This window comes from Martes martes (genome assembly GCF_963455335.1).
Source record: "Martes martes genome assembly, chromosome: 17".
NCBI classification, from domain to species: Eukaryota; Metazoa; Chordata; class Mammalia; order Carnivora; family Mustelidae; genus Martes; species Martes martes.
In genome coordinates, this window is record NC_137905.1 from 26189266 (window position 1) to 26210525 (window position 21260).

The 21260-nt window shown below is 52.9% G+C and overlaps 1 protein-coding gene across 3 annotated transcripts in view; it reads right to left on the reverse strand.

The window, feature by feature from the left end:
* The window catches only part of NDRG4 (NDRG family member 4), a 40821-nt gene extending 21670 nt beyond the window's left edge, over window positions 1–19151 (reverse strand). The window contains exon 1 of one of the 3 annotated variants that reach the window (XM_080829657.1): window positions 18442–18633. In XM_080829657.1, coding sequence (XP_080685783.1) covers window positions 18442–18478 — 37 coding nt within the window. In that variant the 5' untranslated portion in view covers window positions 18479–18633. Of the gene's footprint in view, window positions 1–18441; window positions 18634–19041 lie in introns of those variants that run through there. The other 2 variants (XM_080829658.1, XM_080829656.1) reach the window with 2 other exon arrangements.
* Between the last annotated feature and the right edge of the window lie 2109 nt (window positions 19152–21260).

The following is a 21260-nucleotide window of genomic DNA, read 5'->3' on the forward strand; positions in this document are numbered from 1 at the left end:
AAAAAGCACCACAGGATGATTCTTAAAACAATTTCAAGAAAAATTCTGCCTTCATTGAGATGAAGAAGGATGGGTGTGGGGAAGCCGAATGCAGGCGCAGAAGCAGACAGAAGCCCGCGGTGGTTGGAAGTGGACAGTGGGGTCCTGGGGGGCACAGGGAGGAACAGAATCAAGGGCTGCCTTGGGGCCTGGGAGGAAAAGCCTGGCCGGGGATGGCCCTGAGAGCACGGCAGGCAGAGCGAACAGTGAGGTTGAAAGAGGGGGTGCTGAGCTAAATGTTCCAGCCACAGGGAGGGACGACCGTTCAACCTACAGCCCCCAGATAAGAGCCCCCAACCCGTAACAGCTGGGTGTCCCTGGGAGACCAAGGCTTCAGTCTGAACCTCAGGAAATCGTTATGTGTGCACGTGTGTGTGTGCATGCCTGGCTGGGCGTGGACATTTGGAGGAGCCCGTGGTGAGGGAGGAGAGGTCAGAGACAATTTGTGGAGCACCCCCCCCGCCGGATCACACCCCACCCCACCCCCACACACACCCGTGATCCTCACTTGGATCTTATGAGGGCACAGATTAGAACGCACTAAGAGAAAAACTAGCCAAGGAGGTGAACTGGAAATCTGTAAAATGATTAAAATTGACCAATAAATACACGAGAAAATAAAGCTCATGAGAAGTCAAAGAAATTAAAATTAAGGCAAAAACAAGATACTTTTTTTTTTCTTTTTTGCCCATGGACTTGGCACAGTGTCAGCAGTGCGGGTAATGATGACGGAAGCCAGCGCTTCTTGTGTCCCATCTGTGGGTGTAGAAACGGCTACCTCTTTCTGGAGGACAGTTTTGCAGAATGAATTAAAGTGATTTAAAAGGTTCATGTCTGGGACTCAGCAGTCCTCTCCCTGGAAGGCATTTCCTAAGGAAACCAGACAGGGTACCTCATGATTTATCTGTAAAAATGCTCACCTCTGTGCTTTCTCGAATAATAATAATAAACTAGAAAAAGCTAAATGTCCATGAAGAAGCACCAGACAAACTGTGGGTCAATCACTTGTGAATGATGATGTAATAACATGGGGGGAATTATTGTATTCTAATAAATGGAAGAAGAAGTTCTAAAACATACAGGATCACTGAGATTACAAAATAGGACCAGCCCCACAGACAGGCCTGGAAGGATGCACATCGTAAAGTTTATGGGCATCCTTCCTGGGTGGAGGACTGAAAACAGGGGTCCACACTCTGAAATCCAGAAAAACCAGCAATTTTTAGAGACGATATGAAGAGCACCATCGTTTCCTTCTCGCAAGCATTTCACGGCTCATGAAGTACTTCCTTGTGCTACTTAACTTCACCCTCCAGGAAAGTGAGATAAGGAAACCAAGAGGTTCCACGGCATGCCCAGAGGGGGCCAGGCCTGGAAATGGGGTCTTTGGATTCCTACTTGGGTCTGGAGCTCATTCCTTAGGGCCACAGCCCCCTGACCGGGAAGGATGGATTCCTCGCCTTCCTCCCGTTTGTCTGTCCTGCTTCAATTCTATTTTCATCTTCTCAAGGGGGAAGCCCTTGGACCTTCCCTTCTGCCCCGAAAGGCTGACAGTCCCACCAGCTGGTTGGTCAGAAGGTGCACCCCAGCCTGCCCCTTCTCCCTGCAGAAGGCCCAGTGACTGTGGAGTTGGCGTGGTGGGTGCCGGGGACGCAAGGGCACAGGGCCTCAGATGGAACTGATTTCTGTGACAGACGGTCAGGACACCAGCGTGCAGCTCCAGACCTTCCCTGGGCTTCCTTCCCTCTTGTTAGAAGCAGGAAGCATCAGCATTAGGTAGGTAGTGCCTCGAGATTACATGGGAGTCCCCACCGGAGCCTAGTTTGGGGCTCAAATAGGCTGAGGTTGGGCTGGGAGCTGCTGGTCACCCAGGCCTCATGGACGGCTAATGGAGAGCTGCAGAGAGCTCTTGGGAGAGCCCCGTCCCCAGCACAGGGAGGTCCCTGCCCGCTCAGGCCCCCAGGTCCCACACCTCCGGTGGTGCACTCTCTTCCCAGTGGTTTCCGGGGAAACCAGAGAACACAGGGCAGATGGGCTGTATTTTTAGAAAGGCATCCTCTCCCCTCCCCCCTTTCTCTCCCATCCTTTCCGATGTGTGCACACTCATCCATCCACGGGGGTGGGGGGGAGGGGGGGACAGGGAGCTGAAAGAAGGGCCCCCTCCTTGGAAAACTCTTCCCCCATTAGGACTTTTTTTAGCTGCCAGTTTCCGTGAATAACCACCTCGACTGAACGCCCTGGCAGTACTGGGGTGTCCCTCCCCTCACCCAGGCCGGTTACGAAACCCTCCTCCCCAAGGATGGAGCTATTCAGAGGACTGAGAGTGGGCAGCACAGGGACAGATGGCCCAGGATCGAGGGGGCGGTGGGGAAGGGGGCTGGAGAGAAATTTGATAATCCAGGGAGCTGGGAACGTGGCAGCCCCGGGAAAGCACAGGCAGCCCAGGGCCCAGCAGGTGGTGATGTGGGGCTGTAGATCAGAGACGTCCGGCTGGGCTGGCAGAGAGGCTTCTTCCCGGGAAAGTTATGGTTTAAAAAAAACAAAAGAAAAGCACCTAGATGCTAAGCTAAAGGAAAATGTAATTCCTTATGAAATCAACACATTGTACACCTCAAATGTACGTAATGTTAAATAGCAATTCTATCCCAGTTAAGCTGGGGATAGGAGAGAGATTCCTACCAACCTCCTGCAGAGGAAGCCGGGGCTCAGGTGGCAGGAGGTGGGGGTGGTGCACGGAGCTGGGGGTGCAGGTGTGGGGACGACCCCAGGGGTCTGGGAAGCAACAGTGATGGTTCTTCTCACCCCACCCTTTTTTCTCCCCTCTGATCCCTGATTCCCTAAAGGCAACCCAGTGTGTTTGATCCAAACAAGCCTGGGACCATTCTAGCCCTCCACTTTCCTGCTCCCTCCGTGTTGAGGCCTGGAGTCATCGGAACACTGGCCGATATTTCTTCACTCACTGCCTAGCTTTATTTTGGGCAAATCACAGAAAGGATGCTTATCTGCAAAATGGGAACCTGAGCGTTCCTTGTTCCTCTGCCTGCCTCAGAGGTGCGTCAGAGACGTCGGGCAGAAAATGCTTTTTCAAAGGAAGATTTTGGTACCCATTTGGATGAGACAAAAAGAATTGAGAATAGGGCACTGGGGGCTTCCTTTACTTCCTCTGCATACTGAAGGCAAGCCCGGAGCTCTTTTCCTGCTGTCTTCTGCTGGAGGAGGGATCCCTGCCTACTGGAAGGGAGACTACACTAATGTTCGCTATAGAGGGAAACGACTTCTTTTGCGTGACAGAGACCTGTCAGCACAGAGGAGATCTGGGAGTGGTGACAGGGGCTCCTGGGCAGCGCGAATGGGGGTGATTCTTTAAGAGGAGTTGCACTTTTTTTAAATTACTTTTGGTTCCAGGGTGCCTGGGTGGCTCAGTGGGTTGATGGCTTTGCCTTTGATGGCTCAGGTCATGATCCCAGGGTCCTGGTATGGAGCCCCACATTGGGCTCTCTGCTCAGCGGGGGGCCTGCTTCCTCCTCTCTCTCTGCCTGCCCCTCTGCCTACTTGTGATCTCTGTCTGTCAAATAAATAAATAAAATCTTTTAAAAAAATTAATTACTTTTGGTTCCTGGTATGTGCTTCTTTAAATGTGATTCTATGCTGAGGCTTGGGCCCTATAAACCCTCAGATAAGTTACGGTTAAAAATATAAGTGATTGGGGGTGCGCTCCTGGGTAGCTCAGCTGGTTAAGTGCCTGATTCTTGATCTCAGCTCAGGTCATGATCTCAGGGTGGTAAGGCTGAGCCCCGGCTTGGGCATGGAGTCTGCTAGAGATTCTCTCTCTCGCTCTCTGTCCTTCCCACCTCTCAAAAAAAAAAAAAAATATATATATATATATATATATATATGTAAATGACTACTATGGTCATTCCTGAAACTATTCAATGTGTCCATTAAAGTGATCAGCAGTAGCTACATCAACTAATAAAGCAATTTCTGAATGGAAACACTGCTCACACAGTGGAATGGGAATGTCTGGAAATATACTGTGGGGAGCTGTTGTCGTCTCAGCAACTGGGGACCCCTGCAAGTGTTTAGTGCCCAGGAGCCAGACAGGAGAAGGGTGCCATGCAGGGACAGTGTTGCACAATGAAGAATCGCTCCCCACCCCAGAAAACCCCTCGCTGTCCCACTGAGCCACACAGGAACTGAAGCCGCAGAACGGCAAGACAGAGAATGAAGTCGGCATAGGCAGGAGAAGCCCTCCAGGTGAACCAGACCTTGTGGTGCAGGAAGAAACTAGACTGAAAGAGAAGAGGCAGGAGTGTGCAATGGTTTGTATTCTTTCAGCTCTAAGAGTGAGGGGGCCTCTGGCAGGTCATGGTCAAGGTCATGGTCCAAGGTGCCCTGTGGATACTGCATTCCTGAAAGTTCTGGTTATAAGATCCCATTATTACGGGAAAAGTCAAAAGCAAATGAAATAAGTCACAACCAGGAGCAGAGTCCGAGGGGGCCTGGCCAGCTCCACCGTGGGGGAGGGATCTGGGCCGTGGACAACGACATTGCAGAGGGGGCGCTCGCGACTCATGTCCAAGCCTGTGCACCCAGACGCCTTTCCACCACTCTCCCCATGCCAGCAAAGTAGTTTGAAAAGAATCCCCAGAAACTGGGGGACAAGAAATTTCTGGGAGGACCCCAGAAATAAGGAATTCCACTTCCAAATGCACTATCTAGGGAATTTGGAACCATACCCATAGCTGGCCCCTTCCAGCCCTCTCCCTGTTCCCATCCTGACCTCAAAAGGCTGGGACAGCACCAGGGGCAGAGCCCGGATAGGACGAGACCTTCCTTCAGCATCTCTGTTCCACAGATGAGAAAAAAGGAAGGCGCAAGGCAGGAGTGACAGGTGTAGGTCCCTTGTGGCAGAGCCGGGAAGGGAACCCAGAGCCTGTGCTCTTGAACCCACACTCCATGTACCTTCTGCCTCCCTCGGTAGATGCCCAACAGCAGGATACAGGGGATAGCACTTATAGCTGTCCCAGCCTTCTAGATCTTCTCTCTGGCTATGGCCCCTTGATTCATAACAGTCTGAACTAGGCCAGCTCTGTTTTCCCTTTGATTTGGGTCTATGAATTCCCATTGCCCCATAACCGCAGCCACCCTAACACACACCCTCATCCTTCCAGCACATTCCACTGGGCTTAAGGCAGCCATATGTGGATACTGACCCTCACAACTAAGGCCCCCAGCTGACCCAGTGGGCACATTGCTACCCACCGGAAGCACGTGACTTTGCTTGTGCTGTTCCCTCCAGCCGGAGGCCTTTCCCCATCACATTCCCTACATGACCCCAAAACCAATCATGAATCTTTTCTGAGGGCACCTGATATGTTTTGGTTGAACGAGGTGAATGACTGATTCTTCACTTTAGACTCCAAAGTATTGAAAGATGGATAGCATTCAGCGTGGGTGAGGTTGTGGGGAAACAGCACAGGGTTTTATAGACTCTGAGGTCGGATTTATATACTCTTGCTTGCACTGCAGTGGGCTCAACTTTATTTGGAGTGGAACTTGGTAGTTTATAAAAAATGCAAATATCTGTCAACTCTGCAAGTCTGTCTTTAGGTGTTTATTCTAATCACAGGATACACTGTGAGGCAGGGTGTGCAAGGATGCATTGTTTGGAACAGGAAAAAATAGGTGGAAACAACCCAAATGACTGTCAGGAGAATGGGACATCTACACCCCGAGCACCATAAGCTATTTAAAATATGCGGTATTTCTGTATTTCCGCTGAAATGGGGAAAGCGTTCTAAAATACGCAGTCAAGATAAAAAGGGATATCACAGAATATTAAGTATAAACAAACCCATTTAAGCAAAACATATGTGCACCACAATACATATATTTGCAAATTAAAAAAAGAAAAAAAGGCAGGGGCACCTGGTGGCTCAGTCAGTTAAGCGTCAGCCTTCAGCTCTGGTCATGATCCCAGAGTCTGGGGATCGAGCCCCACATCGGGCTCCCTGCTCAGCGGAGAGTCTGCTTCTCCCTCCCCCTCTGCCCCTCCTCCCCGCCTGTACTTCTTTCTCTCTCCCTCAAATTAACAAGAAGTTTTTTTTTTTAAAAGACTGTATTTATTTGACAGAGAGATCACAAGCAGGCAGAGAGGCAGGCAGAGAGAGAGGGGGAAGCAGGCTCCCTGCTGAGCAGAGAGCCCGATGCGGGGCTCGATCCCAGGACCCTGAGATCATGACCTGAGCCGAAGGCAGAGGCTTAACCCACTGAGCCACCCAGGCGCCCCAACAAATAAGATCTTAAAAAAAAAAAGTCCTCACCTGAGTCAGGGGAGCTGTCAGAGTGCTTGTCTCTAGGGAAGGATATGGTTTGGAAGGTAGAGCAGGAGATTTTTACTCTACATGGCAGATTTGATCAAATCTAAGATACCACTGATTCTAACTCACACTAACATTTTATGTACTAACAGAAGAGAAAAAAACATTGCCAATTCAGACATAACCCATCCCCCACTTTAAACATTTCATCCTGAAAGAATTTCAACTTTCTAGAGAAAGTGAAGAAAAAACAAAGCACAGAAATCGCCCACACCCCCGTCACCCAGCTTCCCCTAATGTCATCGTGCTACAAGACTGTAACACAACAAGGAGAAACTAGAGAGGGCAGGAAACGAGACACTGCCACGATGTTGTGAAGTCATCTACAGACCTTGCATCAATTTCAACAGTTTTCCCAATTATGTCCCAATCCACGATCCACGTTGCTGGTAGTTCTTGTGGACTCGGGGGCAGTCGTTCAGTCTGTCTTTGTCTTTCATGATGCTGACACTTGTGACGAACACGGATTGGTTACCTCTGCAGGACGCCCCTCAGTTCGGGCCTGCCTGTTGTTTCCTGAGGCTCAGGCCGCAGTTACGCATTTTTGGCAAGAACAGAACAGACACCATGTGCCCTTCTCCTCGCATTCCATTAGTAAGTAGGTGATGTCAGTCTGTTTTACTGCTGGGGACGCTGACCTTGACCCCTTGATTCAGGTCGTGTTTGCAAGTTTCTCTAAAGTTACTACTTTCTCTCTGTAATTAGTCAGAATCTTGTGAGAAGACACTTTCAGACTAGACAACCTCCTGTTTCCCATCACAGATTCCCCCACTGATCATAGCAGCCACGGACGCCTCTTGCCTACAGTTATTACTGTCATGTTTTCTTAGGATACTTTTCAGTTTCGAGCATCCCTTCTCCATTTATTAATTGGAGTCCTCCTGTGAGAAAGAGCTCTCCTTTCTCTTCCATTTACTTCTTCATTCAATTACTTGTTTACATCCATATGGACTCGGGGATAGTTATTCTATGGAGTGGGTTGTAATTCACGGCTATCATTATTTCATTGTTTAAACTGTGTCAGATTGGGCCATGGTGGGGGGGGTTTCCTCCATGTTGGCTTCTCCAAATTGTGTTCTTTAACTCACACCCATTACTTTCTGAGTAGTTTCTATTTTCTAGTCCCTTATGATGCTGGAAATTCACTTCGTATTTTCTCTGCCTGAATCCTGGAATCGACCGCTTCTCCAGGGAGCCCAGTCTCCTTGTACTGCAGGGTGCTGTTTAGAAACCAAGATTTAGGCACTAGGGATGCTCATCGGCACTGGGGTGCCACTGTTCTAAGTGGTCTCAACAGGCAGAATTAGGATATGTATGTCAGTACATTAACACACACACTTCTGTATCTATCCGAGTGTGTGTGCACAAATCTGAAATTTATACCGATACCTTCAATTCCCAATTCAACACGTTTTTTAAAAGAAATTTTTAATTTTAATTTTTTTTAAAAGTACACTCCACACCCAACATGGGGTTTGAACTCATGACCCTGAGATTAAGAGCGGCATGCTCAAAAAAAATTTTTTTTTCTAATTTCCCCCTTTTTTGTAATTTTTTCTGCCATAGTAAGAAGTCTGGCCCTCATCCTCCATAATATTTTTGCTTATTTGTTCACTCCTAGGATACACACAAAGTAATTACATATATTTTTTAAGATATAATTTATTTCAGACCGGGAAAGAGCGAGAGAGAACACGAGTGGTGTGGAGGGGAGGACGGAGAAACAGAGTCCCCCCTGAGCAGGAAGCCTGGTGCAGGGCTCCATCCCAGGACCCTGGGATCATGACCTGAGCTGAAGGCAGACGCTTAACCAACAGAGCCACCCGGGGGTCCTCACAAAGTAATTTTGGAAGTGCTGCTCATATAATGAGTTCTTATTATTCAGAACTCTTTGTATGTACTTTATCTAGTTTTTTGTTCTTTACTCTTTTAGATTCATATCCAGATTTTTAAACTTTTTGTTTCCTTGTTTGAGAAGGGGAGAAAGGTGGGGAGAAGCAGAGGGAGACGGAGAGAGAGAATCTGGAGCAGGCTCCATGGAGCCTGATGTCAGGCTAGATCTCAGGACCCCAAGTCACGACCTGAGCCGAAATCAAGAGTCAGACGCTCAACAGACTGAGTCACTCAGGTGCCCCAGACCCAGATTTTTAAAAGCATCTATCACTCTTGTAAATAAAAAAGGAACATACACATGAAATAAGTTCTTTAAGGTCTTCCTAAAACCTCCCTACATTCAGGGTCCGATGCCCCTGAGTCACTCTGTCTCGAAGTTGTTGCAGCCCGCGTGCCGTTCCACGCAGTCCCCGCTCCTCTGACGTCAGCATTTGACATCAGGGCTTCCCTATCATCCACAGGATTTTCCTCCCACTGAGAACTCGGAGGTGCGGGAGGCAGCAAGGACAGCTGCTGAGCCCGCCTCACCAACACAGACTGCATTTTAGATGTTCAAGTACGGAAAAGATACGCATCTCGGAGTCGACATAACAGAACTCTTTCATAAAATTTCCTTCTGCTGAGGCTCAGCAAGGGTGTAGAAGCTCTGTTTCGGTGCACATCATGGCTCCAGGGATAAAACACAGGCATACTAAACCTCCAACCTCAGACCAGGACCAAGGAGAGATGGAACTAGAATCCCAGTAACACATTCCATGTGGGCAGCTGCTGTAGGGAATCAGTAAGAGAGTCCCACTGTGGCAGAGACTAACTGTTCACCAATATCAGCTCTCCCCGTCTTCCTTAAGATCAGATCCCTATACTTTCCTTTCTTTTTTTTTTAAACTTGGTATTCATTCACTCATTCATTCATTCATTCATTTAATTATAGTATGCTCTACACCCATCCTGGGGCTTGAACTCACGACCCTGACATCAAGAGCTGTATGCTCTACTGACTGAGCCGGGAGCCCCTACATCCCTACATTTCAGATGGGCAGGTGGATCACAGGAATAAAACTTATTTATGACCACATGACAACATTCTGCCAAAGAGATGTAAATGGAAACATGTGATTTAAAGGGAGGAGACATGCCATTCTTCAGTCCACCCTCCTTCCTGCTGACTGGAATATAGATGTGACGGTGGGAGCTTCAGCAGCTGTTTTGGACCCTGGGGCAGGATACTAAGGAGTCTGGGTACCTGAGAATCATGAAGCCATCATTCTGGATGGCCTATCTTCAGATGCTGTTTATAAAATAAATACGCTTTTATCTTGTCAATCTATCATTATCTTGGGTTTTCTGTCCCATTCTGTTCAAACTATCTAAACATGGGATATTTTTCTTGGAGGCCCACCCTAACATGCTGAAGGAGCGGGAAGCAAAGGGAAAGGAAAGGGCTTGCCCAAAGGAAATCAGGGGCTGCTAGAGCTCAGCCAGAACTTGCAGCTTCCCCTTTCCTGTGGGCAGCATAATCCATGAAGTAGTCCTCTCCGTCGCTCTTCAGCAAGTGAGCCAGCCCCTTCTCCCTCACCCCTCATAGGCTCACAGTAGCTGTGCTGATATGGGTAACCATGACCTACCCTAATTAGCTGAAAAGCCCAGTTTGGCTTTTTTTTTTTGCCACAGATTCTTAAGCTGATTTAACACCGGTGCTTGAATTCAGCTGTGTATCTGCCTCATTTGGCAAGTTTCCCAGAAACCAAGATATACTTGTCCTGGATCTTTGTGCAAGATTTAAAGAGGTAAGCTAAGGCAACAAGCCTCGTCCAGCTCAGGGGGCTGCAATATGGTCTGAATTAAAGAGAGAGTAAGAAGCTTTCTTCCTGGGCATTTTCCCACAGGAAGCCCCGATCCCCCCCGCAATGCCATCATGCATTAGTGTTTCCAGGAACAGCATTCCCCTAGCAGAGAAGGGCTCACTCCACGCGACTCCCAGCGTCTTTCCACTTCAGATACAACGTCTCCAGAAGGAGCCTTGTCGGACCCACTCAGCACCCAGGTCCCTTCTTCTCATCATGGCACCTGGTTTCTCTTTGGGAGACATCCCCCCTGCTCTATTCTCAACCTGTGGGCTTCAGGCGCGGAGACATGGCCACGTGGTTCAGACCTAAGTCCTTCTTGCATTCATTTATTCACCAGATACTGACTGGGCACCTACTGTGTGCTGGGCACCATTCCAGGCACTGGAGACCATTACAGACAAGACATCCTGCCTCTGGGGAACTTTCTAGTGGAAGTGGCAATCAACATGTCTGAGTAAATGAATACAGTGTGTCAGATGTGCCAAGTTATCCGAGGAAGCGGTGTCAGAGAAGGGAAAAGACGGCGGGGCTGGGGGGCTGCGGTCTGAATGGTGAACGCAGGTAAGGGAGAGGGCCCTGCGGACGTGGAGAAGCCCTCAGGGCAGAGAGAAGGGCAGAGGCTTGGGGCAGCCGTTTGCCTGACGCGTGCAGGTACATGCGAGGAAGCCAGCATGGCTGGAGGGGCAGTGGCAGGGAAGGACCCGGGGACAGAGCAGTAAGGGCAGGAGCATCAGACCATATTGTGCCTTGAATGTTGTTGGAAGAACTCTGGTTTCTCCGAGTGAGGGGCCCTGGAGCGTTCTGGCACTTTAAAGACTCCTTCCACCTGCTCTGTGTGGAGCAGACATGGGGGTGGAAACACGGAGACCAGCTGCAAAGATTCAGAAGAGACTCGAAAGTGACAGTGGAGGTGGAGAAGCCCTCCGATTCTGAGTGCGTCCTCAAGGCAGGGCCGGTGGGAGCCGTGGGCCACTGGACGTGAGGCATGAGGGAGGGACAAAAGTCGACGGTGACTTGGGTTTTGCCCCAGCTATTGGAGGAGGACAGCTGGGAACAAGAGGCTGGGGGACAGCTTGGGGACAGGTGTAACCTTGAGTGGGTAGAGCTGCACCTGTCTGGGCTGCTGACATCGCCAAAGAGTTGGGGCCCAAACTCATGAGACCGGATGGGGCCAGCTAGGGGGTGAGTAAGCCCAGAGAAAGGAGAAGAGGGGAAAGCAGGCGTGAGGCAGGAGATGGGGGCTGGGAACCAGGTGAATGCAACAGAGGGCCTGGCCTCAGAAATAGCCAGGGAGGGCTGCGAGCTCCAGTCAGGACCAGGCCCTTGCTGGCCCCCTTAGGGGTAGAGAGGTGATGAGGAGGGTGGCCTGCGAGCCCACCGCCATCTTGCCATCTTTTTTTCTTTTTTTAAGATTTGATTTATTTACTTGACAGACAGTCATCACAAGTAGGCAGAGAGGCAGGCGGAGAGAAAGGGAAGCAGGCTCCCTGCTGAGCAGAAAGCCTGATGTGGGACTCGATCCCAACACCCTGGGATCATGACCCGAGCCGAAGGCAAAGGCTTTAACCCACTGAGCCACCCAGGCGCCCCCGCCATCTCACCATCTTGAGGCAGGGCCTGACTTAGAACCTAATCAGCCCAAAGGACTGAACAGGTAGGAGTTGGGGGAGGGGAGAGAGAGTCTGGGGGCCCTGTGTGCTCTGGGTCCACTGTGCTGCACAGACACCCCCCAGTCCCCTTAGTGTCACTCTATGTTCAGTTTCTGCAAAGGAGAGTCCTCATACAACGTCTACGGTCTTCTCCCCGACATGGTCCAGCGCTCACACAGGGGCAGCCAGGCCCGGGTGGGGGATGGGAGGCTCACAGGCTTGGAGGCAGGAGTTCATCTCCACACTCGAATGGCAACGGCACGGTCCACTCCAGCTGCTCAGGGCTTTTTCAGCCCAGCACATCTTGGGGCCTCCAGGCCTCCTGGATGACCATTCAGATCGCAAGGGACTTCCGGGCGACCACGACAGCCCCCTCCACCCTGTCCCAGGACACCGGCAAATATTCTGGAACTGGCCGGGCCTTTGGGAAAGGTGGGCTGAGAGCTCTCACTGTAGACATGAGGGAAAGCACATACAAGGACTCCGCGTGGGACAGACAGGATTCTCCAGGCGGCCTGGTGGACATCTAGCTAGCCTCCCTGTTCCACTCCCAGGCCTCGGGCCCCAGCAGTCCATCTCTACTCCTCAACACAAACACAGGGAAGACTTTGGCACCCTCAAGCCCGGCCCCCAGAGCAGACTGTCAGGAAACGCTCGAGTCTGCACAGAACAAGATCCTGGCTACAAACTGCGGACTTGGCTATGGGACCCCCCCAGACTAGCGAGACGACAGGCCAGAAATAGTCCCCCGGGAGGCTAGGGTCCCCCCCATCGCACCTGCCGGAGACAGGGTGCGTCACCAGGCACGCAGCACCTGCCCGGCCTTGTGTCTCCCAAAAGGTGAACTGAAAAAGCACTTAGATCCTCAAAGGTATTTGTTGTGGGGCTTACGATGTGCCGTCGCTCTGGCTGGAGGGTGCCTTTCATCTATGGTTTGGGGTTTGGAGCGCCTGATGACTGTGACCAGAGCTCTCTGTCCCCATGCAGAGACGGGTTTGTGTCAATGCTCATGGGGTGGTCTTCTGCTTACAGAACAGCATCACGGCGCTCTCTCAGCTGACCCTGCCGGCTCAACTAGGGGTCACGGGGCCGGGGCTAATCAGAACCAGCTCCCCCCAACCAACCCCACGGTCTGTCTACCCCCCTATGCTGCCAGCCTCCGCAGAGGCTCCGAGTTGGCTCTGCACGCCGGACCTGGGTTCCTGGGCTGCTCTAGCCAATCACCACCACCTCGGAGGCTTTAAACAAGACTTATTTATCGTCGTATCATTCTGGTGGTCAGAAATCCAAACTCCATCGCGCTGGGCAGAACTCAAGGTGTTGGCAGGACCATTCTTCCTCTAGAGGTTCTAGGGTAGAATCTGCTTTCCTGCCTTTTCCAGCTTCTAGAGCCTCATTCCTTGTGCCCCTTGATGGATGGCCTGTCCTCCACCTTCAAGGCCAGGAGCGTGCAAGGGAGGAGTCTTGGTGCAGGCTTCCCGTCACCTTCTTCCACACTCAGCCCCACTCCCCCGTAAGGATACATGTGGTTGCATTTAGGGTCTACCCGGCTATTCCAGGAGAATGACCCCATCTCAGGTGCCTTAACTGAATCACACCTGCAAAGTGTCTTGTCCTATAAGGTAACATTCCTAGGATCTAGGGGTTAGGACCTGAGTATCTTTGGGGGCCATTACTCACCTAGCGCACCCCCCGTCCCCGCTGTGGTTTGGCCGTCCTTGTGTGTGTCAGACTGTTCACTGTGCCCCGGGTGACTTGGTGGCTTTCTCCTCCCTGCACTTATAGAAAACTGACTTCAATATCCACCTTGAAGGACGGCTCTGCCCTCAAGTTTTCCAAGAACACACCCCCTCCCTAGCCCTGGACTTCAGCTCTTCCTGAGTTCCCACTGGGTTGATTTCATCAGAATCTCAGCACTTAGCACTTTCCCCTCTGCGTTTGTTCATTTTTAGTTTTTAAAAATAGAACTTGAGTTTCATGTAACACACATTCCCTGAGAAAGTCAGAGACACAGAAAAGCAAAAAAAAAAAAAAAAGTAAAAAGAACATATAATCCCTACTCGCCAGAGGAAACCACCGTCGACATTTTTACTTATGCCCTTTCATCATTTTTCACTGCTGATCAACATGCTGAAGAGGGATTTTTCTAAAAACAAACAAACAAACAAGCAAAAAAACCCCACACTGTTTGGAAACATATTTTTGGACTCTGGAGCCAGATATCCTGGTTCAAATTCCAGCTAGCCACTCACCATCTGTGTGACTTATGGAAAGTTATTTAACCTCTCTGTGCCTCATTGGCCTTATCTCTAAAAAGGAGGAAATAATAGCACATGCCTGAAAGGGTTGTTAGAATATACAGAAAGTGCTCAGGGCTGGGCCCAGCACGTGCCAAATGCCATACAGGTGTGAGCTGTCATCACTGTTATTATTATCATTAGGAATGTAAGGGAATGTCTGCTCAGGTGGCCCAATCACCTTAGGTAGCATGATTTGCAGCTGGTGGGGTTCCCTGGTATGACGGCACTCGCATCCATTTATCCTCTCTGCTGTTAGGCACTTACATTGTTCCAGTTTTTTTTTCTTCTTCTTCTCTAAACAACTACAGGATAAACATCCTTGAACAAACACTTCTGCACACATCTTTATTTGTTCCTAAAAATTCAACTGCTGAGTCACAGATCACACATATTTTTGAACTTCTGATACATCATTGCCAACGTGCCCTTCATAAAAGTTGCCCCTCCCCCAACCTGGGGCCCTGGGCCAACTCTAAAGTCTCTTCTGCCTGCAGACCAGCCTCCTTACCCGTCTGGGTGTCCCCCGCACCCACCCTGCCGTCCCCCTGCCCCCTCAGCGAAGCTGCGACGTTTGCTGAAATGGATGAACGGGAGATGAGGTTTGGGGATCCTATTTTCAGCCTCCCGGGATAAATCTATGCTCCTCATTTTCCCCCACATGTAAAATGTGGGTCAACACACCTGCCAAGACTCAAACACTATTTAAAGGTCGTCTACGAAATTGTGTGGGACTACATATTCCATGCATTAAAACGACACCGAAATTCCAGACAGAACAGGCAAAAGTTTGGCTTTTTAATCACACATCCAGTGATTAAATTTGGGTATTTTTAAGCCACTTCCAGCATCCAATATCAAGGCTCCCAAGGGGCCACACCAGGGTCCCAAATCCACCCTGTTAGAGCTCGCTCTGGTCTCTAAGCCACCTTGGAGGCAAACTGTTTGCGTACAAACGCACACAAGCCATCGCCTTCCTCTGTGCAAGCAGACTGATGGCCGCACCACAGGAAGAAATAAAAAAGCGCCACACCACAAAAGGCACCGAGAGTCTGCCTTCTAGGACGGTAGCAAGTTTGTGCGTGGGCCTGGCAGCGTCCTGGGCTCCTTCTCACGGTGCTCATGAGGGACGGCCCCTATTCCCATTTTGCTGGCCAGGAGACTGAGGCTCAGAGAAATTAAGAATTTTCTGAGGAGCTGAGAAAAAAAAAGGAGACCCTGACATTACATTCTCTGGTCGCCAAATCCCTGCCCTCCCCCCCTGTCAAGACACTGAGGGCGTCTGGAAAATGCTGGTCACCGTGGGCATCAGTCCTCCGTGAGACGTCCTAGAACGGCCCCTACCACCCACTTCTCTCCGCAACAAATAGACATGCTCAGGCTGCGCACGACACCTTCCGGACACCTTCCCGACCCCACAGGGGAGGGGCACCTGGCTTTCCGCACCTGATGTCAGAGCTGTGATGTCACTCCAGATGCCGTGCCCCAATTCGTCCCATGTGAGAGGAACCTGAGATCTTAGCAGAGTCCCCCAGGGGCACATCTCAGGGCAATCTGGATTGTGTGGAGAAGCCAGAGAAAGAACTGGAACATTCCAGAAGACGAGACCCCAGGACACGGAGAAAACTTGGGGACATCGGCCCTGCAACTGCCATTTGCTGACGGCCTGCCGGACACTGCACTCAGCATTCATGCCTGTTCTCACAGCTCACTGCTGAGGAACACAAGCAGGTAGGTACTGTGATGATCCCATTTTACAGATGGGAGCAGTGTAGAGCAGCTCAAAGACTGGCCTGAAGCCAGGCAGTCTGAACACACAGGATGACTCAGGACTCAGGGCTGAAGCTGAGCTCCACCTCTTCCCAGCTGTATGAAGGGACTGACCTCACTGGGAAAATGGGCATAATCACAAATGGGGAGAATGTGACAACTATACACAAGCTAGAGAAGTAGGAATTCAGCCAACAGGTTTAATGAAACAATTCGCTAATGCTGACGTGGGGGGCAGGGAGTTACAGGTCTCTAAGAAATTATCCTGGAGACATATCAGGTGGACAGGCTAGGTGTGCCTGGGTTCCGCCGACAATTATGGGACACTTGCTGTATGCCTCCACAATAAACTGGGCACTGTGCTGACCTTGACCTGCTCATCCTCCGACGGAGGAGATGAGTCAAAATCTCACAGATGCATGTGAGCAGGGTAAGGTGGAGCAGGGACAGAACCAAACTTCCTAGGGGCCCACCAGCCAGGGGAAGGCGGGGCCGGGGTGGGGGGACTCTCCATTACAGGAACAGCAAAGATTAAGGAACCAGAAGGAAGATGAAGCCCCAGAGGTGCCCACTGGGGCCAGGCCCCTCACCTGTGCTCCCTCAGAGAGCCTCATGCCGACTCTCAGAGGAAGGGGTCAGAAGTTCCATCTCTAAGAGGAGAAACCTGAAGTCAGAGAGGTTAAGCTGGCAAGCAGTGGGGTTGGGATTTGAACACTTGTCGGTGGGACAAAGAAGAGGACAGGAAGGAGTTGGGGGGATGGCTGCAAAGACCACCAGGCAGAGAGCAAAGGGATGCACTGGTTTTCAGGCCCTGGTGAGAGGTTCAAGGGTGAGGGCCTGTGACACACAACAACAGTGTGACAGTGCCTAAGGGGATCCTGTTCCAGCTGGCCAGCGGGGAGGGCCGGGGAGGAGGCTTAAAGAGTCTGCCAGAATGCTCAAGCCTGTCTGATGAGGGAGGAGGGGCCCTGACCTAGTACTCAGGAGGTAACAGCACACTACCCCTGGGACCCCAGAGCTGGACCCCCCATTCGAGCCCCCCCACATGCCTCCTGAGAGCATTCTTCCTCCGGGCCCTTCTGAAGCCAGAGGGGAAGGGGAGGATCCAGACGTTCTGCCTTCCATGTAGGGCTCAAACACCCACGGGCTTGTAAAAAACTTCCCTCAAGGGCATTAGCAAGTGCAGTGGCCTGTGCGGTTCCCTTTAAAGTCCTGTGGGCTGGCCCGCCTCAAGTGAGCTCTACAAGGAAAAGCTGGTAAGGGAGGGGAGGGCCAGCCCCGGTGGCTAACTGGGCTCAGAGGTGGCCCCGCTGAGCACCCGGGCAGATTTTCCAGCGCTTCCCTTGTGAGCCTGTCATGAGCCGCAGGTGAGTTAGCTCTCACTCACAGCCTGAAAGCTCACCAGACCTCCTTCTCCCTGTTCCGGCCCCTCCAGCCTCCGCATCACTCCCAGGTCCTATGTATGAGCAGGTCTCTCCATCTGCAGCCTGGAATGCCACCTCTCTCTCCAGTAACAGAAACGGTCTTTTAGGGTCCAGTTCAAACACTGCCATGTGCTCAAATCTCTCTGCTTCCCTCCAGCGACCTCAGACTCCAAGCTGTTTCCTGAGTGCACCCCCACACTGCTGCCCCCTTCCCTGTCTTGTACCAGGGTTCCTGTGCTCTGTTCTCTTGCACCAGACGGTTTCAGTCTTGGAGGTCAGGAACCAAAGCCTGCAGGTGCCAAAGGACGGGTACAGGACACAAATCCACCCAGTACACACTGACTGAGCACCTCCACCAACCAGGCCCTGGGACTGGGGCAGGGGGGTCCAGGATGTTTCCCTTTCTAGCCCCCTTCCCCCTGCCAGAGTCTCCATGACCTCATGCCTGGGAGAGCTCTCCCACCTTCCAGATGCCAGCTCCCCTGTCCCTGCTCTCTGTTCTGCCTCCACTTCTGGGCATACCCAGTGTCCTCTGTTGATCTCCAGACACAGCAACCTGGAGGTGGTTTCCAGGGGGCCCCAAGGCCCAGGGTCTCCGCCAGCTGGGTCCCATCTCGCTTCCCACTTCCCAGACCACTTGGCCTCTACTCCCAGGAAGAAACTTCTCTTGCTAGGGAGAGGCGCTCAGATCCTCGCGGCGGAGCAGGAAATAAGAGGCCTTTGGCAGGGGTCCTGGTAAGAGCTCAGAGAGCTTTTTTTTTTTTTTTTTTTTTTACAGGGGACACTGATTGGAAGGCAGGGGTTCTGAGCTCCCTTTCGATGACCTGACTAGTGCTCGGCTAGTCGGAGACTCCAAGGGGCCGCTCCCCTGGCCCGCGCTCCGGCCGGCGAAACGCCGGCTCCATGGGCTGGAGCACGGCCAGGCGGAGCACAGCCCCACGTCCTCTCCCGCCACCGGGCTCCGCACAGGAACAGACAGCGCACAAGCTCGGAATCAGCTGGCATCCGCACCCCCTCCTCCGGCTTGAGCCCCAGCCGCCCCAAACCCCGGCCGGCGTGCCGGGCTCCCGCTCCAACTCGGAAAGTAGCTGGCGGCGAGGGCCGCGCTCCGAGGCGGCCGCGGGCAGAGCCGGCGGTACCTGTCAGCAGTTCGATCTTGTGTCCCAGCACCTTCATCTCGCGCTGCGGCGTCGGGGAGCGCGCTCTGCCGGGCCGGGAGAGGAGCGCGGGAGGCGAGGAGCGGAGCAGCAGGAGAGCCAGGAGCGAGGCAGGCGGAGCTGCCGGGAGCCAGGAGCGCTCTCGCCGCCCCCCCTCCTTGCCGCGCTCCCCCTCCCTCCAAAACGGGTTAAAAAAATCCACCAATTGCACGACCGCGCACCCCTAAAAGGCGCGCGCCGCCACCTGGTCGGGGTGAGCTCCGGGAGGCGGAGGGAGCGCGCGGGGTGGGTGCGGGTGACACTCCCGGCGGCGGCGGGCGGGGGGCCCCCGGCGCCTGTAGCCCTAACAAAGAAGACTTGCCGCCCGCGCCTCCCCCACCGCGACACCCGGGGGTCCCGGAGCCTGGCGGGAAAGGAGGGAGGGGGCGCCACCCTCGTAAGCAAAACGTGGCGGGAGCGAAGGGGCGCGCGGCAGGCGAGTCTCCGGGCCCGCGGGGAGGAGGCTCCGGGTGGGTGGACTGGCCTCAGCCGCCGCGGCGAGGGGGGAGTGGGGGAGAAGGGCCGAGGGCGCCGCCGACTCACCGAGGGTGATGTGAGCAAGACAGACGCGCAGGCGGGGAGCGGGGCCTCGGCGCCGGGGCCGCCAACGCGCGGGTGCAGGTGCGGGCAGCCGGGAGCCCCTCCGCCGCGCTGCCGCTGCCGGGGGCGGGGGCCGGGCTGGGGGCGGTGCGCCGCGGGGGGCGTGCCCACGTGGGTGTGGCGGGCGTGGGCGCTCAGCCCGCCGCCTGGGCCCCGCCGGTTGGCCGCGCCCCAGGCGGTCCGGGGCGCTGGGTTTCCACCTTCTGCGGTGGCGGGAGCCCCCAGCGGGCGTCCGGGGGGAAGGGGCCCCGCTGCTGAGTGCCGGCGGGGTGCGGTGGAAGGCCCCCGCCCGGCCGCCCCACTTGTCCCCCTGCGGTCGCGCGGCGTCGGGCTCCCGGGAAGGGGGGAGACCTTGCGTCCGTCTTTGTTTAGATTCCCGAGAGGAAGCCTGGCCAGCCGGTGGGGACAGCAGCCTCCTCCGTCAGCCTGTGCGGCTTGGCCCCACCCGCCGCCGCCTGGGAGCCCATCGGGAAAAGCCCCGGGGGGTCGGAAAGAACCTGGTGCTCAGGGGCCCTGGAGCCTTGTCCAGTTTCAGAGCCCCAGGGTTTCCTTGGGGGAACTCGTGGGGGGTGATGGTCTCCCGGTAAAGGTGTTCTGGGACCCCAGGGTCCCGCTCAGAGTGTCAGCGTCTCTGCTCAACTCAGGGAGGGGAACTGGCCCAGCCCTGTCTTCCTCAGGCTCACTCTGGTCTGGCCCAGTGACGTTGCTCTCACCTGTCACCCCAAATGAGGCAGCGCCAAAGTCGGTAGATGGAGTCCAACTGTAGGGAGAATGGAAATCTGATGACCTGAAAGAATTTACTTGGGCAAGACAGCTCAGAACAGTGCTTGTGGAGACGGCGGCTCTGTTGAGCCCTGCCGGTGACCTTGCTCAGGGATCTGCCTTCTCCGGGATTCCAGCCTATTTTTTTGCAGAGCCAGTGAGTTGGACCAGTCATCCGGGAGATCCAGGATGACATTGGGTGGGAGGTCAAGAAGATCCTACAGCACTTCCTCTCCTTTGTCTGGGCTGGCTTGGGCTAAGGTCATGGCTTTCCCTCAGCTCCAGGCTATGTTGGAGTCTGCCATGGCATTGAACTGACTCTCCTGCCTTGAAGAAGCCGGTAAGACTTGGCGGCCTGAGATGGGGTGCATGCTTCTGCTTGGGGTGCAGTATAAAAATCACATAGAAGGCAGCAAACTTGGGTTCTCCTTATAGCCCTGGGGCTCCCCTTGGGGAAATCCCTGCCTCTCACTTTCCACTTTTGTGAAGGGGATGGGTGATGTCAGTGGTGACAGAGTGGACCTGTGTGACCAAAACATCCAGGAGACTGTGGTTCTATATATACAAGTCTGGAGCCAGTCCTTAAAAGCACAGGCTGGGTGGTTAATTTCCTGGCTGTGTGATGTCTAGCAAACTACTCACCCTCTCTGAGCTTTCATGCCATATTCTGAAATTGGGGTGATGAACTTTCAGAGGGTTCTTGTAACAATTAATTAATGGGGGGGGTGCCTGGGTGGCTCAGTCAGTTAAGCTTCTACCTTCAGCTCAGGTCATGATCCCAGGGTCCTGGGATGGAGTCCCGTATTGGGCTCCCCACTCAGTGGGAAGACTTCTTCTCCTTCTGCCAGCCACTCCTGCTTGTGCTCTCTCTGTGTGTCAAATAAATTTTTAAAAATCTTTAAAAAAGAGTTAAATGATGGCTCATGAAGAAAATGCTTAGAGTGGGGTCTGACACATGGTTTAAGTGATCACTGAATAGTTGCTGTTACTGATGATTGAATTGTTATGATTATATTAGAGATTCAGGCTTCCCTGAGTTCCGCCCTTTTTAATAAATTCACACCTAGTCACCAAACAAAACTAACTGTGGATATTCTAGTAACATAATTCATGAGGCCTGTTCTGAATTCCTTGGGGGGAACACAGGTCCCAGGAGGGTCTCAGTGCTGCCTAACAAAAGCTTTGACACTATGACATGTCTGTCTGTGTGCAGAATGGCATCTGCCATGGCCTTGAACTGGGACACGCGATCCAGGAGGGTCAGGTAATTCACAAACCCCAGGCGAGCATTCAGGTGGGGTAGGTCACAGTCTTGAACCCTTAAAAGTGGACACTTAATCGATGGTGAAGAAATATAATTGCAAGAGCCCCCACCCCCTACCCCTGGGGCGGGGGCTGTT